Here is a 23,565-nt window from a genome sequence, read left to right as displayed (position 1 = left end):
GAAAAATGTGCTGGAAAATAATAAAGTAAAACTCTATTGGGATCGAGACATTGTCACCGACCGCACTATCCTCAGCAACAGACCTGACATAACAATGACTGTTAAATCTACAAAGACCACCTACCTCATAGATATTGCCGTACAAACAACTTAAAATAGAAACACACTGAAAAAATACAAAAATAGATACCTTTAGCAGACGAAATAAAACGGATGTGGCACCAAGAAACCATCAAGATAGTCCCCATTATAATTTCGTCAACTGGTCTCATACCGAAAACCCTTCATACCGCCTTAAAAATAATAGATCTGCACCCTATAACTTACATACCTCTACAAAAGTCAATTGTACTAGACACACGCTCGATAGTCCGCAGTTTCTTAAATACATCTGATTTAACAAACTCCAAAAAAAAAACACCACTCACTCACATTCCCTCACAATACTACAACCGAACCAGAATACTTGGCTTAGGCCCGTACCTGGTTCCAAATATCCGACCATCAGTCGAGTACAAGAAATAACAATAATAATAATAACTCTAATAATAATAATAATGATGGGAGAGGCGAGAGATTAAAATAAAAATAATAATGAAACTTGTTTGTCAAGATTGGGTTTTAATACCTAATGATTACTTAAATTCTTCAGAGAACCTATAAGAACTAAAACTTATAAAACATTTATTTTTTGCACAAGTTTGATCTCTATAGGAACAGGGTAACATACATTTTCAGTCTACGCCATGGTGATTGGCTATTCGATCTGTATACAAACGAAGTATGTTTTGGATACTATCTAATATAACTCGGTGGCACGTTGTAGACACAATTTCTAGAAACGAATACTTGTACGAATAGTTTAAATTATGTAGTTTCAAACTTTATTAAAATTTGTCTTGACAATTTGTGATTTGTCGTTCGGTTGCAAATGGTGTAATAATTAATGATGTTGGGAACAATAGCCCCTTTACTCGCTTGCGCCTCGAGCGACTCAGGCTCTTTGGAGGCGTCGTGAGCGCTGCTCGGCGCCCCTTATATCATGTAATTGTGTGCGTCACACACCCTGCACGATAGATAGAGCCGGCACAGTGTCTGTAGGTACGTGTTCATTTCACTATAAGACCCTATCTGCCATTAATAGAGATGGCAACATCCTGTTTGGGTTTAATATTTCCTTTGTTTGTTACTTTAAAATCGAGAAGTTTGTAAGAGCATCCTTACATTCTTAACGCTAATATGAAAGACTTATCGTCTTTCATATTAAGCCAGTAAAAAAATAAAAATTCATTGCTGTAGTCGATAATTATTTAATAATAGTGTTGTACACGTAATATATAGTGAGTATTTTTATGTAGATACATGCTATTACATTCATATTAAAAAAGGCATGTATTTAAACAATAATTTTAAATTTGCAAAGGACCAGACAAAAAATCTAAATCTTTCTTAATGGTTGATCCTCTTTCTCTGAGACATAAAATAAATTTAATCAATGGATATTTTAATCTATTCAGAGGAATGCAAAAATTTTCGATTTGTATAAATTAACTTTGATAGTTTTTTGTTGGGCCTCAAAACTAAGACAAACGAGCATTAAAAATAAAATAAATTATATCTGTATACTAATATTATATTAATTATAGTATATTATGTCTAAAAATCTAAATCTTTCTTAATGGTTGATCCTCTTTCTCTGAGACGTAAAATAAATTTAATCAATGGATATTTTAATCTATTCAGAGCAATGCAAAAATTTTCGATTTGTATAAATTAACTTTGATAGTTTTTTGTTGGGCCTCAAAGCTAAGACAAACGAGCATTAAAAATAAAATAAATTATATCTGTATACTAATATTATATTAATTATAGTATATTATGACCTAAACACGTGTTCGGAAACGCAAAGAAGTTGGCTTCTGACTCCCACCGGTCGTTGCCGCGACACGCTCGTTTCGCTCGTGCTGCTTTTTCGTATACTAACCTAACCTATTGAATAAAGGGCCCAACCAAGCAACGAAGATTTATTAGGAGATCAATATACTGGTTATAAATGTCATCAATCGTTGAAAGAACAATAACAAAAAAAGAAGATCAAATATTATTTTTCAATACCTTATATTAATTTAGTATACTTAAACATATTGATAGTGTTACCTTGAATGTTGTTCATTTATAATTTATCCGTAGATCAATATTAATTAGATGTATAGATGGTTCCATCTATTCTAATTAAATGTATATGAAACATAAAATTTTTTTTTTTTAAATGCACATGTAGTATAAATATCTTTGAAGATCAACGATTGTGATTGTGATCAACGACGTAACCGAACGATTACCATGCTGGTCTGCCATGCATAGGTCCCAGGTTCGATTTCCAGGTTCGGGACAAATATTTGTATTTTAGATACTTATACAAAGGGCGCACTACAAGTTTCCGGAACTGGCCACTTACACAAACAATATTTAAAAAGTTTACAACATTTGAAAAAGGAACTCTTTGGCTGCAGAACATAGTTTGTTTCATCTGACTGCCACTTGTTTTTACATTGTGGCATCATTTTAGAAATTGATTGTCTACATCACCATGGATTTAATTCGTGAAAATTTTCGTAGTATGATTTTCTACGACTTTAATTGTAATTGAACAGCTCAGCGGAGTTTCGCTCGACTTCAAACTGCTTTTGGCGATGAAGTACCATGCAATACGACTATTTATAGCTATTTGTTGAATTCAAACGTGGTCGTGTGAATCTCAGTAACGAATTTCGCGATGGTTGCCCGTTCACTGCTGTGAACACCAAAAACATCGATACTGTGCGCCATATGATCAAAACAGATAGGCATGTTGTATATCATGAGGTTCGGGCATAATTAGGCATAGGCATGAGTCAAATGCAATCAATACTACATAAACATTTGGGTGTGAAAAAGCTGTGCTCTCGGTGGATCCCACACAAGTCTCAGTCAAAAGACTCAAAAACGGATCGTGTCACTTGATGCAATGCCATGGTTACCAGATTTAACGAAGGGAAGTCAAATTTGGTGTGGGATATAGTGACAGGTGACGTGAAACATGGATTTATAGTTATGATCCCAAAACAAAGCAGCAATCGAGCGTATGGGTCTTTCGAGATGAGCCGAAACCAACCAAAGTGGAGCGCGTGCAAAATGCCTCTAACCGGATGATTGCTTCTTTTTTAATAAAACTGGATACGTGGCTACTGTTGCTTTGGAGAATCGCTGTACCGTGAATAGTGATTAGTATACGACTATTTGTTTGCCGGAAGTTATTGATAAACTCCGTAAAAATAACCGCAAACGCCGCGTCATCTTGCACCATGATAATGCCAGTTCTCACACGGCCAGACAGACAAATTAATTTTTGAAGATGAACAACGTTGACCTTATGAGCCATCCTGCTTGCAGTCCCGACCTGGCACCATGTCACTTTTATTTATTTCCAAAAATTAAGAACCATTTACGCGGTTAACGATTTTCATCACCTGTAGAGGCTGATTCAGAGATTGTCACGGAGGAGAGGCATAAATGTTTTCAAAATTGGTTCATTCGTATGAAAAAGTGCATTAACGCTGACGGAGAATATTTTCAGAAATAATAAATTAATTTCTGACCATTTATAGTAAAATTTCTTATTCATTCCGGAAACTTATAGTGCTCCCCACGTATATGTCTGTGTATTGAGTACATTTGTTTTTGACTCGTGTATCCACGTCGCGGGTATCCACGACACCCGCGATACAGGGTTTCCCTAGTGCGGAGCTATAAGTGTGTACGTTATTATGAGTTATTATTATTAGTTTTTGTAGATGCCAAATTTTGTGGAAGCCGTGGTAGCCCAATAGTTTGACCTACATCCTCTCAAGTAGAGGGTCGTGGTTTCGAATCCGGGCTCGCACCTCGCAAAATTTAATTTGAAATTTACCATGAGCTTTTCGGTGAAGGAAAACATCGTCATGAAACCTGCACGTCGTAGAAAGTTCACGACTCTCGGAAAACGTGTGAAGTCCCTAACACGTGTTGGGCCAGTGTGGCGGACTATGGCCTAAAACCTCGTCTGAAAGGAGACCCTTGCCACGCAGTGGGACGTATAAATGGGTTGATGTTGCCGATGATGATGATTGTAGATGCAAAGATAACCTAGGTTGTCTAAACATTAGTTTACGTAGTTTCATGATATAGTATTCTGTTAACGATGTGGACACAGTTTCACTATCCCTGTATTGTAATGCTATGAAGCTGTACTGTGATAATAGTGACTGCGAAAATCTAAAGGCAAAAGATAAACAGCTAAAAGATGCGACCAGAATAGACCAGTCTGCTTTCTTACCCAGTGCACTACTATGAGAACGTTCTCATCCTTGCGCATATCGTATTTATTGCATTTAGCAGTAAAAAAGGAGCATATCAGGGTTATGGTAATGCTAATTCTGGTCTGGGTAGTAGCGTCCATCTCATATAACTTTATATTTACTTTTATGGTTAAAGTACAATAAAAAGTGAATCTATAAGCGATGAACCTTTCCACTATGTCCATTTAACTTCCATCTCACCGAATCGTTTGGTTAGGTTAGGTAAGGTGGAGCACGTTATATTTTAATTCTATTTGATGATATATTCAAAATGGATCACTGGACTTGTGCGGATAAAACAGTGTATTAGACCCAGGATGGGATTTTCTAAGGTGTCAATTTCTATATAGGCGACATGATGTTTGTAAAATGACAGAACGTCTGACGACCAACAGGTATTGAAGCCTTATGTAAAGCATTGTCTTCAGTTATGATCTAGGTACTAATCTGAAAAATAGTAGTAGTAGCTTGCACACTGGTTTTCATGGTGTCGCCATCTCTGAGATCCCACGTTCGATCCCTGGCCGGGTCAATGTAGATAACTTGTCTACTTGTGTTATATGTGTTGTCTTGTGGTCTGGGTGTTTGTGGTATACTGTCGTTGTTTCCCATTTCCATAACACAAATGCTTTAGTTACATACTTACTTTGGGATCAGAACTACGTATGTGATGTTATGTAACCTTTATTTTTTATATTTAAACTTTAAAGTAAGCTAGCGACTTATAATATTTGACAGAGTGATCGGTACTTTGTATATTATTTTACTTATACAAAAGGCGGTTATTTACTTGACGAGAGCCACTAAACAAGATTGTTTAGGATCGATAATGTCATATTCTCGTGTTCTTCTGGGTCCAATAAATTTAGATTCTAAGCAGCAGTAGAGCTCCTTGTGCAAGAGTTCATCGAGTGACTTACTACCATCTTACCTATTTCTGCCACATAACAGTAATGTGAGCATGACTGCGTCCCTGTTTTGAAGCATAAGGGTGCTGCTGAAATTACAGGCACATGGGACTTATCAACTTATGTCACAGGGTGACAGTCGCATTGGTAGTGCCCCTCAGATCTTTGCGATTTAAAGCTCTGAGTGGCATTGAAACTGTTATGAATAGGCGTGTAGCTCCAGTACCACCAGGCGCACAACTTGTTCTTCCCGCCACTTGATAATATAAAAAAAAGATTCGTGGGATATGATGAAAAAAAGCCTAAGATAAAAGCTATTACAATTGTTTTGTTCATAGTTTTTGAATATAAAACATTGATTTTGCAATCAATTTTGTATTAACAAATTTCGAGAACTACCATTGGGACTTCATATCAAAGTCTGTATGCCGGCTTAATATCCAGGGTTTCGGTTTATTTAATGGGCCAGGGCCTTGCTTCATTTCTCCTGAAGATGTTGAAGATTTCTTACATGAGTGCCAGATAAATCTGGAACAGAAAGTTGATATTTCGGCTAATATTAATTTGAAGTTTGAATGCTCATTTTGTTATGTTTAATGCGGTGCATACAACAGACAACATGTTCTATAACATATATAACATCATAAATCTAGCATCCAATTATTTGACGTGGACTGTATTAGAGCTTTATAAAAGCTGTTTCCTACGAGCATTGATATAACGGGCCACGCCACACCGCGCCGATTTGTACGGGCAAACTCTTACTGCCAACGCCCGGCTCCGGCAGCACTCTCAAGGCAGCAAGCCGGTTTTGAGTTTTATTATATACGGCCATCGGCTTGAAAACTTGAAATGCTGAAAACGCTGGTTCGAATCCAGTTGGATCGATGGAATTTTTCTTAGTGCTCGATCTTTGTATAAATAATTACAACAAATCCGCCATTTTCAAAAAAAAAAATGACAAGTGGTTGGCATGTCCTGCCCTCAACGACATTTGTTCAAACGCATTCCACTTTATCTCCTATACTCGCCGAGGTGCAGAAACTGCACAGGGAGTGGATCAACAATATTTGTTTGAAGACTTCGAGCCAAGATGTATACATTGGCCGGGCAGCTGGAGATGCGGAGCAATTTCTGAAGATTAATAACCGCACATAACGGATTCGGACGTGCTCCACTACACAGTAAGAATTATAATAATTCATGACCCGCGCGGCAATAGTCGCTGCGCGTAATTGACTGTTGGTTCCCGGCAACTCATAGCCAATGAACTGTTGGCATTCATCCAACAAGCCATCAACTCTATGGATGAGGTCAGCATCGTGCAGGTCTACAAATCAAATTTCAAGGAAAAGGAGGTTTGCAGTGGCAAGGTGCCGCTTTTCCGCAAGTTTGGCAAGGCCGAGCAGATGTCATCTCGCCGGAGGGATGGAGGAGCGAAGATTCTCCAGGACATCATCACGTTGTTACAGGAGACCGACCCAGACGACGTGCCTGCTTTGTGCTGGCGAAGGACAATTTTATTGGGCAATTAAAGAAGGAGATGCACAAGCTGCCCTGCCCCCTGTTACGTTCGACCACGTCGACGTCACCAAGCTGCTGAAGGACATCACGTCCCGTCCCTAAAAGTGAACCTTGCAGAAGTTAATTGTAAATTGAAGGCCTCGGAAAATACCAACAGTGAATTGCGGGCCCAAGTTGCGTTACTGAGTAATGCGGCTTCGGTAAGTAGGTCACCCGAGGCCTGTAACGTGAATAGTGTTGCGGGGCGCCAAACGCATCTATCGGCAGTTTTGAGTCGGCCCATACGTCGCCGTCCTCTGGCACCACGTGCGTTTCCACGCGCCCTGACCCCTCAACGTGACTACGCTGCTGTTGCCGCTGCTAACCGATCCAGTGCTCCACAACTACAACCCAGGCAGTTGCCAATACAGGGAAAGAAAATGAAAAAGAAACGGATACTCATCTCTGGAGCTGTGTCGTTAGTACCACCGAGAAGAGTTGACCAGTGCGACGAGGACGGTTTCAAAAAGGTGAAAACGAAAAAGAAGTACACCCGCCGTAACCTTAGTGGCACCGCCTCGACTGGCACTAATTATTTACGGCGTCCAGCGATACCGACGACGTTGTTATACGTGTTACGGCTTCATTACTTCACAAATTCTGCCGATATTGTGGAGTATATACGAGTGAAAGCAAATGCTTCCCTGAGGGTCGAACAGTTGGGGTCCCGCCACAATGTAAATTTTAATTCATTTGTGGTGAGAGTACCAACTCAACATCTGTCGACCTTCATGAAGGATGAGATTTGGCCGAAAGGTGTCATGTACTGACGTCGGAAACGCCAGACATGACGTCAGGCCGGCTATCGAAAACCCACGTTGCGTCATACGTTGCAGATAATACGTGTAAACAATAATTAGTCATAAGTGTTTTATTGTATTATTATGTATGTTAGTCTTTAAGGTATGTCTTTATGGGTTTTTGTAACCTGACTACAAATAATTAAATAAATAAACAAAATAAAATAAATAAATATTTTTCAAGTTTGTTTGATATCGAAATAACTTGTTTTCCTTTTGCCATTGTGTTTTACTTCTTATCTACCATTCGAAATGTTCATTCCGTTCCACAAAATCATAATTTAGGTATACCCCGACAACGAACTTGACGCGCGACAGACAGATTACTATGAACGTAACACAATATCTTTTATACTCTCTATATAGGCTGTGGTAACTACCAGTACCACTTTTTACTTTCATATATAATATCATTATGACGACCTCGCGGGTCGAGTGGCTTGCACACCGGTTTTCGTGGTGTCAACATCTCTGAGGACCGGGTTCGATCCGCGGCCGGGTCAATAGATTAAGAGTAATCAATAAGGAGAAATTTATCTAACTTTTACATTGTCTGGGTGGTTGTGGTACCGTTGTTGTTTCCGATTTCCATAACACAAATATTTTAGTTACTTACTTTTGGATCAGAGCAAACGTAGGTATGTGATGTCTAATATTTATATATTTGTTTATGCGCTAATCCGTGGCGATTAAGCTAGTCGCAATGTCTCAATCAATCGACAGCACAACTCTAACTTTAAAAAGAAATTCTTAAAAGTGTTAAGCCACCTGAATTTTTATATCCGTAAAGTTTTATTTCGTAGTAGATGTCGCTTTTGAATGCTGCTTTCTATTGCTTCACGACGCAAACTACTCTTTGAGACATACGTACTGCGTAGACAGATGGCATTGGTGATGGCAAAGTCTCGCCCTAATATCCCTTGCATAGATTCTTGTTCAGGTTTGGATTCCTAGACGGGGGATTTCATCTTTTTGGACTAACGTACATGAAGATAACAATAGGGTTCATATAAAAATCACGAACCTTGGGGTCCTGATAGTTTCATTATGGACAGGGCACTTGAATTCCCAATCGGGTAGTTGTAGAATGTAAATAATTTCTTCTTCTTCTTCTGCTTTCTTTTTTTCTGCATCGGTCTTTGCGTAAGGCTGATGAAATTGAAATAGCAATTTAGGAAACCTGATAACTCGTTAGCCTATTGGCGTACCAGCAGAGTACCTACTACTCTTGGCATGAATGAAATAGGAACTCTTCTGCATTTTAAAAAGGCGGCTGTCAAATCTGCCCTCCTCGTCATAAACAACTTGTAAACCACGCATTTCCATTTTAGTGACTTTCGAAATATTGGTATTATTTAAAGGTGTTTCCTTGAAAAATGACAGTTACGCTGATAGTACTTAACAATAAAACTGACACTAAATAAGATATAAAAAAGCAATTAGGTTGTAGGTTTTGTTTCGCTGATTCCAGATTTATGTTTCTAACTCAATTTTACTACGAATGTCGATTACGTTGGACAGCTGAATAGTTATTGTACTCTTTAATAGTACAATAAAAATTATGATAATGGTCGACAGAACTAATACAATGAAGAAGTGCTCAGTTTACTAATTTTGAATGCCATAGGCAACGCGAGTATGATTTATACAGGTCTTTAGTACATCGATAGTATATGTTAGCATTATCATTAGGACTAACATCCGGGGAATTTCGGCCTCCAAAATTTCGAGTCTGTTTGTTGGCATCTTTTAAGATCTAAGGTTGGCATCTTAGAGATCGAATATAATTTATTCTTTCGAAAATTTAAACTTTTTGGAACTGCCACGCATTTCGTACGTAAAAAACTGAGTGAAGATAATCACCCTTCTTTTATTCATGGGTATGATAAGCTATCTATTTCTGCCGCTGAGCAAAAAAGTGAGCATTACTGCGTTCAGGTTTTTAAGGGTGCTGGTGAAATTACAGGCACATGGGACTTGTCAACTACTATCTCAGGGTGATGGGCGTAGTGACAGCCTCAGATATTTGTGATTTAAAGCTCTTAGTGTCACTGTAATTATTATGGACAGGCGCGTCACTGACTACCAGGCGTACCACCTGTTCGTCCCGTCACCTGGTTTCATACAAAATAAAGCTTGTGTACAAAAGTGCTTTATGTAATGAGAAATAGATTTTAAAAATGACTCACGAAAACGCTTGGCGCGGTAATGGCTTCGCTTGGGTCGAGGAACCCGTCCAATATTTGCTGGTTTATTTTGGCCTTCCTATCTATGGAGAAGTTTTTCGAGAATTTCTCCCCCGATATGGGAAACGTGATCAGTGGTTTCCTATGGAAGACAATATATTTTATAAGCGAATTTCAGAAACTTACGTATCTGCTCCGACATGCAGGCTTCCTCTAATACGTCGAATCTTCGATCGTGTCGTGAGAAGATGAATAATGCATTGCTTCAATCGTTTTTGTTAGCGGTAAAACAAGTAATAACACAAATTATTACCTGAAAGGATCAAGGTATAATGCTCGCTGTGGAAAATTAAAATGCTTTCTGAGATACTCTTCATCTAGAAATTGGAAATCGTTTTCCCTCGAGCTAGGTGAGGAACTTTGCTGGGTCGGGCCTTTCTGCTGACGCGACGCCGCGGCTTTCGCGGCCGCTTCATCGCGGGGCACTAGGCAGATAAGGGGCAAGTTGCCGCCGCCACCGCCAGTTATGCCGCTACCACGTTGACTACAGCAACAACTGCAATTTTAATTTCATATTAAAAAACTTTTACTTTATCACTGTTCGATATTTCATATTAAAATAATCTCAGTACAGAGTACTAAAAAAACCGACCTCAAAAGTACGTGGAATTACGTCTATTTGATAAGTTTCATTGAAATATCCCCTAGTTCGCCACTATACAGGACTTGATACTGGAGATAATAAAAATAGGTTCTCACTACGACACTACTCAAAGTATATCGAGGGAAAAACGCCTTGAATTGATGAAATAGCAAAATCAAGTAAATAATTGCTAAAAGTAATTGCTCCTAAATTAAAGTTAGGCGCTATTTATAAAAATGAATCTTCATGCGTGAACAGCCACCCTTTGAGGTGGATGATTTCCTTCAAAATGAAATGGGACCACAATGGAAGTAACATACAGTCGAATTGAGAACCTCCTCTTTTTTGAAGTCGGTTAAAAACTCTAATTATCACTGTTCGATATTCATTTTTAAATGTACCACGACGTATATGTCATTTTAATTTAAAGTAATAAAGTTTATTTGCTACATTTTGGGTAGATCCATTAGGATTGCTCCACCGGCAAGAGTATAGCTCTTAAGTTTGATGATGATGACATAGTGGAAAGTATGAGATGTTGGACCAGCAACTAAATTGGACCTCCCTCATATCTCAAAAATTATTTTTTTAATTGTTTTATTGGCATTACCCAACGATATGCGTTAACCTCATTGCATATTGGTCATGTTATTTTTGTTGTGATATTGACAGTTTTGTTTTAAAAATACTTATTTTTCTTATTGTTAATGTATATTCCGTACATCCGTGCTAAGCGTGTAATTAACTTAAAGGTAAGCATACAGTGTTTGTAATTTACAGCATGGAAGTGTAATTTAACGATTGCCGGCATTCATAGGCTATATTTTAATACATTTGTTTATATTTATTAAAAATGAGCAAAGAGTGTGAAGTGGATGGATGTTCAAATGGTCTTGGACGATTCAAATAGCAGTCTTAGATCAGAAGACAAGGATAATGAATGTGTTAAATGCAAAAGAAATTATTACGATTAAGAGCTTCCAAGTTGCTTGGATACAGTAAGCGAGGTTCCATAATCGGAATCAAGAACCATGTACTCATAATCCTGACATTGGCGATAATTGTCTTATTGAAGAGCTTATTTTCTTTATTAGTAGGTTTGTTACCTAGATTAATTATTATGTATAGTATATTAGGTTTCATTGTTTTTTTTTTTAATTTGTTGTACCTCAGAGCCGATTGCAGTCCAAGTTAGCGACCCCGTGGTCCAAATTACAGAACCAGTCGGCTAAATTGGAACAAAGCTCGGATCTCACATTTTGTTGACTTTTTACATGTCCATACTAATTTCTGTCAATTAAAGCTTCATAAATACAAAGTCTAATAAGTATTGTTTCATTTCATACTATGGAAGTTTGTAAAAATCTGAAAAATACAATATTTAATATTTAAAACGCCTTAATACGTTCTATTGCTTGAGGTGGAGGCTATACGCTAAGCCCTTTTCTTAGAGAATACACCATTGATCCTGACCTACCATTCACTGCGCTTGCCCGACTTCCTAATGAGTATTCGTAGAGTTTTGAACCATATAATTTAAAAAAAACTCAGTGGTCTGTGTTGAGCTTCATTCTCTACTCGATGGGAGGATTAAATTGATTTTTTTTTTTAATTTTGGCCAGACAAACCATACAATACAAGTAAATCTATGACACTGTAACAAAAAATGTATTTCCATTTGTATCTCAATAACAATCGCGCATAACATGCTTATAACATTTTGCAACTGGATAATTTATTTGGCTAGCTAAGTCAATATAAAATGTTGTATACTTTCAATAATGATTGCTGTGTTCACGTGCTTTAACGTAGTCTGGGCTTTTTAGAATTTTTGCAATTATCTTAGTGTTCTGGTAGAATATATCAAAATCTTTACATAAGACATTATATTGCCTGCAGAAACGATGAGAGAGATGACGTAATGCAGCACAATGATGTGTCAGACAACCACACCAATTACCTGATCCCAACCCAGGGAAACGCCAATTAAGAAAGTTCATTTCACAAATTGGTCCTACCGAGATTCGAACCCGGGACCTCCTCATCTAGCGTCCACACTGCAAACCGTTGCGCTGCTGTCTAATGAATACATAAATGTAAAGAGAGATTTGGTTTCTCTTTAAATGTTTATGATATCTATTCTAAGTGCAGTTCATGTGCACTATTTTATTGAAAACACAATATTTAAAAATCCAGTAAATCTTAAAAGTACATTGTCCAATATATCCCGTGGAGAAGGATATACTCTTAGAATAATAACGCATAGAATGATAGTTTCATACCAAACGAACTGTCACAAGTGAGGCAAAAATCAAATTCATGTAGGCTAGTTTTAGTAGTAGGTTAATTTTTGTAGGCTAGTTTTAGTAGTAGGTTAATTTTCGGTTTTAGTGAATATTTATATAAAATACAAGTTGAAACGCGTTACTTCCTTGTGGAATGTGATGTTAGTATCTATTTTATGTTTGTCTGACGTATTTTTACACTCATTTACCGCACATTTCGTCATTTTTAGCTAAAATTCTGGAGCTGTTCGCGGTGCAAGTTGACCTTGAGCACTGAAGGCCCGCCCGCTCCTGTAGGTCCATTGGGAGTTTCTATGCGTTATTATTCTAATGATATACTTAACTCGTGTTTTACTATACATCGTAAATAACTAGATTTCCTTGGTTCATTTTACCGTCCAATCCGCGCTGAACGTGTTACTAAAATGTCCAGAAATATGAACAGAACTCACCAAGACATTGTGATTTAGATGAGACAGTTTACCACGATATTGTTATAACAATATTGGTTTTATATTCAAAAACTTATGTGGGGACGTCATCAACAGATTTAATGCTAAATTTTGAGATTTTTATGTATTTTGCATTTTTTTTAATAATTTTTGTATTTAAAATTACATACAAATACTTAAGACATTTGTCATTTTATATTTATTTTATTTTTCCTTAATGGCAGCCATAAGGCATGGCCAGTGTCAGTTTTGTAAAAATAATATAAAAAATATGCGAATTCTCGCCACATCGACATACCTAGTTCCCATTTGCATATTTGCTGTAATCTTAATTTTTTATTAAAGTTAAAGTACATAGTTTTTAATGCGAATGATATTACCTACATAGAAGTAATCACGGCTATGATTAAGATAAAATTAAAGTTGTTTAAAAAAGACGCGATAAGTGTCTCAACTATTTATCATGAATAAAATCAATTACATAGTATTTCCGTTCTTTCTGTACGTTCGGTTCAATCCCCGGTTACTTTTCAAAAGTGCTCTGGATAAGGTCCTGGAATGAATTCTGTTGCTCTGGTATTTATAGTCCAAGGATACCCTAGTGTGAGATAATTGGTGTAATTGTCTAGCATATTTAAAAAAAATGTTTAAAGAGAAAGTGCGAATGTAGTTTTACCTACGCCGCCTGACGTCGCGATGATTCTGTGGTCAGAAGCGTAATGCCCCGCATAAAGGAAATATTTCACCGCTTCATATCGCCTGGACCTTTAAAAATATGTCACTGCTTGTGCCTGTTTGAAGGCATACCGAAACTGTAGTAATATGGTATATAGGCGTTTGTTACTTAATCCTCTTTAGACGGAAATACTTGGGCGTCACCTCTGAGGCTGTCTGTTATTTTATATAGAAGCCTTATATATTCACTACAACAGTAAACGTAGGTTAGAGAGGAATTGGCTACCTGGAATATTAAAAAAGAAACGAGCAATTCTCCAAAGCCTCAATTTTCTGTGTCCACGTACTAAACTCCAAATATTTATAAAAACAAAAATCTACAAAAAAAGAAGTGTAGGTAGGAAGTATAGATCGGAAGCTAACTGGAGAGCACAAAAACTGCCCAATAAACTTTTAGGACCTAATGGACAAAATCCGAAATACATAAAACCTGACAATGGTGGAGTGTGTGTAGTTGTATGTAATATTTTTTGTAATGTGTGTTTTAATGGCTGCTATATAATAACAATTTATTGCACACAATAATAATAATGTTCACACTCAATATACTCAACATAGCCCCACACCAGGGAAACCTTTTGTCACGGGCACCATGGACACAATTTTTAAACGAACAATATTTAAAAAGTAATTACATTTGAAAATGGAACTCTTTGGCTGTAGAATACAGTTTGTTTCATCTGACTGTCACTTGTTTTTACAGTGTGGCGTCATTTTAGTAATTGGTTGTCTACAACACCATGGATTTAACTCGTGAAAATTTTCGTAGTATGATTTTCTACGACTTTAAGTGTAATTAAACAGCTCAGTGTTTTGGCGATGAAGCACCATGCAAGGTGACTATTTATAGCTGGTTTGCAGAATTCAAACGCGGTCGTGTGAGTCTCAGTGAAGAATTTCGTGATGGTCGCCCGTCCACTGCTGTGAACAACAAAAACATCGATGCTGTGCACCGTATGATCAAAACAGACAGGCATGTGACATACCGTGAGATTCGGGCGTCTTTAGGCAAAGGCATGAGTCAAATACAATCAATACTACACAAACATTTGGGTGTGAAAAAGCTGTGCTCTCGGTGGATCCCACACAATTTGACTGCAGCTCAAAAACGGACCGCGTCACTTGGTTCAATGCCATGCTTACCAGATTCAACGAAGAGGCGTCAAATTTGGTGTGGGATATAATAATAGACGATGAAACATGGATTTATAGTTACGATCCCAAAACAAGGCAGCAATCGAGCGTATGGGTCTTTTGAGATGAGCCGAAAGCCGAAAAAGTGATTCTAAGCGGATGATTGCTTCTTTTTTTATAAAACTGGACACGTGGCTTCTGTTGCTTTGGAGAATCGTTGTACCGTGAATAGTGATTGATACACGACCATTTGTATGCCGGAAGTTATTGCCAAACTCCGTAAAAATAACCGTAAACGCCGTATCATCTTGCACCACGATAATGCCAGTTCTTACACGGCCAGACACAAATGAATTTTTGAAGGTGAACCACGTTGACCTTAGGAGCCATCCTGCGTACAGTCCCAACCTGGCACCTTATGACTTTTATTTCTTTCCAAAAATTAAGAACCAGTTATGCGGTCAACGATTTTCATCACCTGAAGAGGCTGTCGAAGAGTACGAAAAATATGTTTTAGAGATTATCACGGAGGAGTGGCAAAAATGTTTTGAAAATTGGTTCATTCGTATGAAAAAGTGCATTAACGCTAACAGAAAATATTTTGGGAAACAATAAATTCATTTCTCACCATTTATATTTTTTTTCTTATCCATTCCGGAAACTTATAGTGTACCTCACGTGTGTAGATTATTGATTTTTTATGGTCTTTTTCTTACAATTATATGTAAAAAGTAAATACAGATATGCCTTCAGTGCATAATTTCTGACATTACTGTACCGTTTCCTGATTTCGGTGGATGCTAAATTCGATCAAATATGTCGTTATTGTGAACTGTTAGGTATCTAGTTGGCCAATTTAAGGGAATCTTGTGCACGTTTCAGTTCTTTTTCCTTACCGTTCAATATTTTTCCTGAAATTAAGAAAAAATTCGACCACCGAAATCAGAAAAATTTGCTCTTCTTCTAGAAATGTCCAAACCTTATAGTGTAACTTCACTACATATGAAACAATAGTGTAACTTCGACGTCCCTGTTTGTCACAATTATTTTTAACAGAAAGTGTAAGTAAAGACGTATAGTAGTAAAATATCATAGAAAGGGTTTCAAAAATTTTAAACATGGCGTCTAAAATTGGAATTTGAAATTTAAAAGTGAAACAGTTAAGTTGAATGGGAAAGACACCATATCGTGAGTGGAAAGGTAAAAAAGCCATTGTTAAGTCAAAAGCAACATGAGATAGTGACGATTTATCGGATTATTGAAGTTCCAAAGGAAGGCTCAGGTCGTCGCTACGAAACTCCAAACCAGATTCATTTTCGGTCTGTGTCGCTTCAGTTCCTTTGACGCATAATTGTATATAACGAACTAATATTATAGGCACCCGAGGTGGTTAGACAGCCACCCGATCTATTGCGAGGGTGTTTATTACTTTACTTTTCACTTCGATTGCGAGAAAAAAATTGTCAATTAAGCACGAAAGGTTTCTAGTAGAGTAAAATGTTTTACTTAAAATTAAATGTGCAATTGGAAGCCTTTTCAATATTATAATCATAAATTACGGTCCTTTATAAATATTTCACAATGTCGATGGTTGATTTTTTGACATCTCGTCAAAATATGTTAAAAAAAAATTTATTTGAGAAAAAGTACAATTTTAGTTCCTCCAATCCATTGACTTACATTTAAACGGACGACGGGCTAATACAAAAACCACGAAAAAAATGTCCCAAGTCAATCTACTTAAACGTAGTGACATGTTAAGGAATATGAAAAAGCTAAAACGTTGAATTTAAATTGTAATGTCATCGCAATACTGTCTAATTTTGCTTGCTTCGCTGTCTGTCGAACAAACGAAGACTAGAGCGTGAATGACGCTCTGTATATGATTTTAACGCCCTATAAGTTCGGACACTTTTTAGCGCGGACCCGACGTCCATATAATTGTAAGTCAATGCTCCAATCCATAAAACTTTCATAGGCTTTTAAATAAAACTTACTAAATTTCGGCCGCAAAAGATTGTCAATTAATTACTTAGAGGATGGAAAAAAAATAAATAGTCTAATATTAATTAAAACTTTTGTTAATCGAAGTCATATTCACTGTCACTTGACGACATTTTTTTTATATTTATTTCAATCGTTTACGCTCTACAACAAAATCACGAACCAAAATTTAGAAGATTTCGCGGTATTTTTAACCGACTTAAGAAAGCAGATGTTCTCAATTCGATTGTATTTTTTTATGTATGTAGTATGTTATGCGATAACTCCGGTATTTGGAAACTGATTTTAATGACTCTTTTTTATTAGGAAGAGGATACCTCAGTATAGGTCCTATATAAATTTGAAGAAAATATTCCATCTCTAAGAGTGACAGACTAAAGAATTAATCCGGTTTCTCGCACTTTCCGGTAACCGATTTCAATAAAACTTGGCAAATAGACGTAATTCCACGAACTTTTAGAGGTCGTCTTTCTTAGTACTGTAGTCTAGGCCCTACTCTATGAGTAAGTAGTACTGAAGAGAAAAGAACATCTTGGCAGATCTAGAAGTAGCCTCAAGAAGTATATATGTGAAAAATGCAATAAACATCTAATTTTGAAGTTAATCCCAGTTCATATTTATAAAGTACCTCTCGCTACGTAACCTGAGCTACCCCCTAGGCTACAGTACTCTGTTCTGAGCTTATTTTTTCTGTTTTATTCAATAATATATACATATTACCATCACATTGCATTACGCGCAATGTTACTATCACTTGCATCACGCAGACTAAAAATGAGATGTTGTAAACATCACTCTGTTATGTTACTATTACTTTGCATTACAGTGTAATACAAAATCACTCGCATTACACAAACTAAAAATGAAATGTGTCGTCGTAAGCATCACTCCGTAATATTACCATCACACCATTCCACATTACATTACGTATCACGCATTATATAGACTAAAATCACTCCTTATAGTACTTTAGTAATATTGCAGCCTTATAATTAGCAATATTGTAACGGAAATAAATAATGTTGTGGATCAATTACAATTAAATAGAAATTAATATATATTCGGCACTGTCTCGGGTGCCAAAGTGATACGTGATATCACGTTTGTAATATTACTCATAATACTTACACATGTATAATATCCATCTAAAAATACGTTACAAAATAATGTAAGTTTCATTCATACAACTTTTTTAAGTACATATTTTTACGCACGTACGCATTTTTAACATGAGAGGCATTGTAAATATTTGTTTTTAAACGTAACGATTTACATTTTGACATTTCGTTTTAAGTAGTTTACACCTTAGAGGATGGAAAAAAATTACATAGTCTAAAGTTAACACAAAGTGATATTGAATTAATTGCGACACCGATCTGAAAAGTTCAAGTAAAAATTGTCTCAACGTTGGAGAAAAGTCTCAAACATATTTTCCGCCAATTCCTGACTTTTAGTTGTCGCAATAAACAGTGTCCAAAGGCTATAAACATGGATTAACACACATTATTTTATTGTTTGTGCTCTACAGACCAACGAAGCCACAACGCCTTCAAAAAGTGGGGCCCTATTAAGAATTGATTTGTTTTCGACATATTATTAGGAGAATTGTGTAGCCACCACTTAATCATAAAAAAGTTCAATAAATTTTTTATTCATTTAAGATATCATACGTAGATTACTAGGTTTACCTGTAGGTTTCAATTCTTTCAATGTTCATTACAGGTTTGTTTCTACAAAGCACATAATTTGACTTTGCAAGAGAAATGGCACGTGTAATTTGGTAAAATCTGCATCGAAGTGTTATTAATTTCATATGTAATTTCATGTAATCGACGCTCTGCTTTCGTACCGCTCTAGGAGCAATGTGTATATGCAGTTTGCAAATTTTATATGCATGCGTCCAGGGAAAAAGCGTCTACGATAGAAATTATTTAAATGAATAGTAGATTTTTTAAATCTGATGTTTAGAGTAGGTCACAAATGCAGTTTTGTAGTATAGTGTTAGGGAACGGGGCCAAATGCACAACAAGCGTGACCTACGTGAGAATTAATTAGGAAATGATACTATTTTTTCGGATACAAATCGAGTTTATTTGTTTTTCAAACAAATCAACGTTTTGGGCCCTTTACAAGTCCCATGGTCACGGCTGACTGAGATGGCAAAGTCATGCATACCACCCTATTTTTCAGTATTGTTACAAAAGTTATTAAAAAAATACTCTTAATCTAAATCTTATTTTTTTATTTTTCAAAGATACATTTCGTGACCATAATTCGCGATTTAAATCCCAAAAAATAGATTCATTTCCTATGTGTAACAATGGCGAAAACCTAAAAATTTTATACGTGAGAATTAAACTTGCAACTCTATGCCGTTACACATAAGTACAGTCGGAAGGAACAAACATGCTAAAATATCTACTTGGTAGAAACTTCAGCGAACAAGTTTCAGTCATTTGTATTTAGTAGTGATATCTATGGCTCCCTTAGAGGATGGAAAAACAATAAAATGGCTCCACATATATAGCGTACATACAGTGATACCAAAATTAAATTATATATCTTGGTATAATTCGTTTCTATGGAATCATTATCTAACTACATATTTAATAAATAGCATACCAGTCGACAGTAAAGTTAGAGATTAACTGATAGAATGTTCGCAAATAAAACGGGTCAATATTTGTTGCAAACAAGCCGAAAAGAGGCGGCAAGTATTTTACTCTACAAGATTTACTTTATATTTCAAACAGGTATCGTTACAGTGCAGAATATATGAAGTTGCGATTTTGGTAACAGCAATGATAAATTTGTGCAGTCTAACTAATGAATACGGCAATATTGCTGAACATGTTGATCGGCGCGTGCCAGACGCGTGTCAAACATGGAAAAGTTTGAAGGGACGAATATTACATACCTAATTCACATAGATACATCAAGTAGTACCTTTAGTACATTGACCTATTGGAGATTCGTTTTACGTGCTTTTTATACACAATTACTTTTAGTTTGTTTCTGTTCTTATATTTCCTAATATATGTTACTGAGTGACTGTTTAAATATGGAGCTGCCGACCAGCTGGCTATAACCTGTATGTACATTATATTGTCTACGATCTTTATAATCAATAGAATAGGTACAAATATGAATGTGATATAAACTCCGCTACTCACCTCCCAGTTACAGTTGCCTTCTACAAAGCAGTAGGTAGTTCTATTATTAACATAAAATCGTAAGACGATATATAAAACTGAAGAAATATAATTTATTCCGTTGTTAAGTTTGAAGCGACATTTGGAAATGATTAAAAGTAAAAATCAAACATTATTCTCTATAATCCTCACGCAAACCGCTACTGCGTCGCCTCGGGGAACGTCCTTATTGCTTTCGAGGCGGGCGAAATTTATCTCTAACCAGAAAAACTTTGTCGTACTGCGATCAACTCATACTGATACTTGCGTATATAATTTTTTTTCTATTTTTTACTTATTGTTTTAACAATAAAAATGATCCAAGACTTTTTATGGACCTATTTCTCCATTTTGTTAAATAAATATATAGACATGTATTTATCACTAACTGGTACCCGCGACTTCGTCTACGTAGAATAAGTACTTCGAGTAGCCTACTGTACTATACTAATTTTCATAGTTTCATAGATCTCTTATTTCACTCCTTTAAGATCTATTTTTGTGACAGAAAATTGCCTATGTCCTTCTTCTATACCAATGTTTAGGCGTGAAAACGTAACAGAGTTAACTTCGCAATTATATATTATGTTATATCTAAACTACAAATAATACAATAATAAAACAAATCGAGTTCTTAGGTTTTAACCATTATTACATATAGGAAATAAAATTTTGTCTTAGGACCTATGTCGTGGGGCCATGCTCAGTTGTGACTATGTGACCTGTAAAGGGCCCAAAACGCTGGTTTGTCTGAAGAATCAAATATACGCGATTTACACCCGATATAATAGTTTCAATTACTAAATAAAAACAAATTTAACTTTTTAATTTGAACTTTGTCAATTGTCCGCCCTTTAAAAATAAGTTAAGAGTGAACTTCTTGAATCTCGCTTGACAGAGACCAGGGTGGAACGTATTCCAGATAAACGATCTCATAATGTTCCTGGCTATAAAATAATAGACTCAGTCGCCGTGTTGTAGTCGCAGTGGCAGTATTTGCTTATATAGAGTCTGGTGGTCTGCTCCCGTTCGACTTTCGAGATTCGTCCGAAAGAATTACTGTCAAACAAGTAATACTTGACCAAATCAAAAGACAGTCTCAAGTATCAAATAAGTAAGTGACAAATAAGATTCATTCGCTTTTTAATTTGGTCGAGTATATTTGACAGTAATTGTTTCGGACGGATATCGGACGGAGAACGGGAGTAGACCTCCAATGCGACCTCCGCAGTGACAAAATATTTTTTGAATATCATAAACAATAAAAAATAACCTAGTTTTAGAATATTGAAATTGTTTAATGATATTTCAGTTATGCATCGCTAGGGTAAGTTCCGATAAGTCGAACACGTTAACTCATTTTAACTGTTCCTAAAAGAGAATTTTGTGCTCAATTTTCTGCTATTGAAACGAATATTTGACCATTGGTCACTTAAGGTCGTATTCTAGAACTCTAATCAATGCTCAAGTCAGGATTGCACTGGAAACACAAGCACTGGAACTACGACCGTAATGGCAGGGACTTGAGTATGATTTCGAGTTCTTTAAACCATACTCAAATTCTGACTTGAGCTTTGAATAGAGTTCTAGAATACGGCCCTTACTCGCGTTTTAGTTAGTGAACGGCAGCTCAGTAGGGCTGCTCAGCACGACAGGGCGCGCCTTTTGCGAGAGCGAGAGATACTGCTATTATCTAATAGCAATATCTCGCGTTTTGTTGATGGAACAATCGACGATGAATGTAAACCACAATACTGCAGCAAATTATTAATTCAAGTTTATTAAATTAGGCTGTTTTTTTTTTATTTTGGCTTCTGTCCCACTAAGGACAATTCTGCCAATGTCCGGGTTGAACGATTCACGGTTTATATCAAGATTGCCAGGAACGCACTCAAGTGACGATGATCGGTTGTATTATCCTATAGACAAAGACAATAGACAAAGATATTTGACTAACTACTTTATAAGCAAAACATAAAAATATGCTGGGCACATAATAAATGTTATAGACGTATGTTATTTTGTTCAATATATTTAAATAGAATAAATAGTAGAGGAGGTTTAAGGGGAAAAAGATTAGCCTGTTGACACGAGGGAATTTTGAGACGACATTTTTCAGATTTCAAAAAATTAACAAAAGGCAGCTTGCACACACCATGTAATATCTTTTCTAACACGCTCCTATGTCACTCTCGCTCAAGTCGCGCCCTATCATGCTAGCCCTACCGGTTTTGTGTTGAGTACTTGAACCAAAGATATTATACTCTGAGTTGAGCTATCCGCCGGATAAGTTGGAGTTTCAATTATGAAATCGGAACAGGAAATCAACTACGAAACGTTAGCATTATTGACTGTCTGGCCGACTCACATTTATTACATTTCTTAAAATATAGCTCATTTTCCTGCTGAGTGACTTGAATGTGAATTATATACAAAAATACTTTAAATATAAAGTGAAAAAAAAAGATGCAGCAGCATGCAAGAGGCACCCTTTATAAAATTCATTAAAATATGATTACATTCTTTACAAAATAAGGTATACCTTTCTTCGAATGCAAAATAACAAATAGGTAAGTAGTAACCTAACCTATTTCTGCCGCGAAGCAGTAATGTGAGTATTACTACTACCATTACTATGTTCCGGTTTTGAAGCGTAAGGCTATTGGTGAAATTGCAGGCACATAGGACTTATTAAGTTACGTCTCAGGGCGACGGGCTCAGTGGTAGTGTTCTTCAAATCTTTGTGATTTAATTATCTGAGTGGCACTACTGTTATGGACAGAAGTGTCGCTTACCACCAGTTGCACGACTTCTTCATCCTGTCACTTCGTATCATAAAAAAAGGAAAACCGCACGGGGCAGCGAGTAGCAGCGCGGCGCATTCTGCCGGCGCCAGAGGCCCTGAAAAGTGTAACTAACTTCGGTATAAGGTATATTTCTTTCAAAGACCGGCAACTGCTGAGCTGAACTTCTTTACTTTACTTAGGTCTAACGAAAAAGTAAAATAAGTTAATGTTATTGCTACTTAATGTTATTTTTTATTTATTTAAATGTAAACGTATATTATATTCCCCTTTCTGTCTACGTTAAAATTTTGTATTAGCGATGGATGAATTTGGCAAGCGGTATGTTCTCATTTTGCAAAATTTCACTCGTGTGTTTGATTGTGTCTTTATAATCATATTTTTCTGATCGTAATGAACTTGCGCGTTCCAAGAATCCCAGGGAAAATTGAAAAGATCTGTGTAAGTTCGACTTCAGTACTTGGGCCGGCGATATGTGTAATGT

The 23,565-nt window shown here is 36.4% G+C and overlaps 1 protein-coding gene across 1 annotated transcript; it reads right to left on the bottom strand.

The window, feature by feature from the left end:
* Window positions 1-5,484: 5,484 nt before the first annotated feature.
* On the bottom strand, window positions 5,485-13,321 carry LOC113228472. Its single transcript, XM_026461792.1, has 5 exons — window positions 13,214-13,321; window positions 10,147-10,389; window positions 9,837-9,975; window positions 8,672-8,796; window positions 5,485-5,812 (listed from the first exon to the last, which is right to left on the bottom strand). Exons 1-5 carry the CDS (start codon window positions 13,219-13,221, stop codon window positions 5,680-5,682), a joined length of 648 nt encoding a protein of 215 aa, XP_026317577.1. The 5' UTR covers window positions 13,222-13,321; the 3' UTR covers window positions 5,485-5,679.
* Between the last annotated feature and the right edge of the window lie 10,244 nt (window positions 13,322-23,565).

The sequence above is a fragment of the Hyposmocoma kahamanoa genome, unplaced genomic scaffold, assembly GCF_003589595.1.
Source record: "Hyposmocoma kahamanoa isolate Upper Pololo Valley unplaced genomic scaffold, ASM358959v1 100021, whole genome shotgun sequence".
NCBI classification, from domain to species: domain Eukaryota; kingdom Metazoa; phylum Arthropoda; class Insecta; order Lepidoptera; family Cosmopterigidae; genus Hyposmocoma; species Hyposmocoma kahamanoa.
Note: the sequence above shows the minus strand (reverse complement) of the source record. Positions and strands in the feature narration are given on the sequence as shown.

What these genes read in the sequence shown, in the direction of transcription:
- LOC113228472 (XM_026461792.1), bottom strand. An exon ending in TTACCGCGCCAAGCGTTTTC is followed by an intron (nt 8,797 to 9,836) that starts GTGAGTCATTTT and finishes CAATTTCATCAG; the next exon opens with CCTTACGCAAAGACCGATGC. An exon ending in GAAACTATCAGGACCCCAAG is followed by an intron (nt 5,813 to 8,671) that starts GTTCGTGATTTT and finishes TTTCTGTTCCAG; the next exon opens with ATTTATCTGGCACTCATGTA.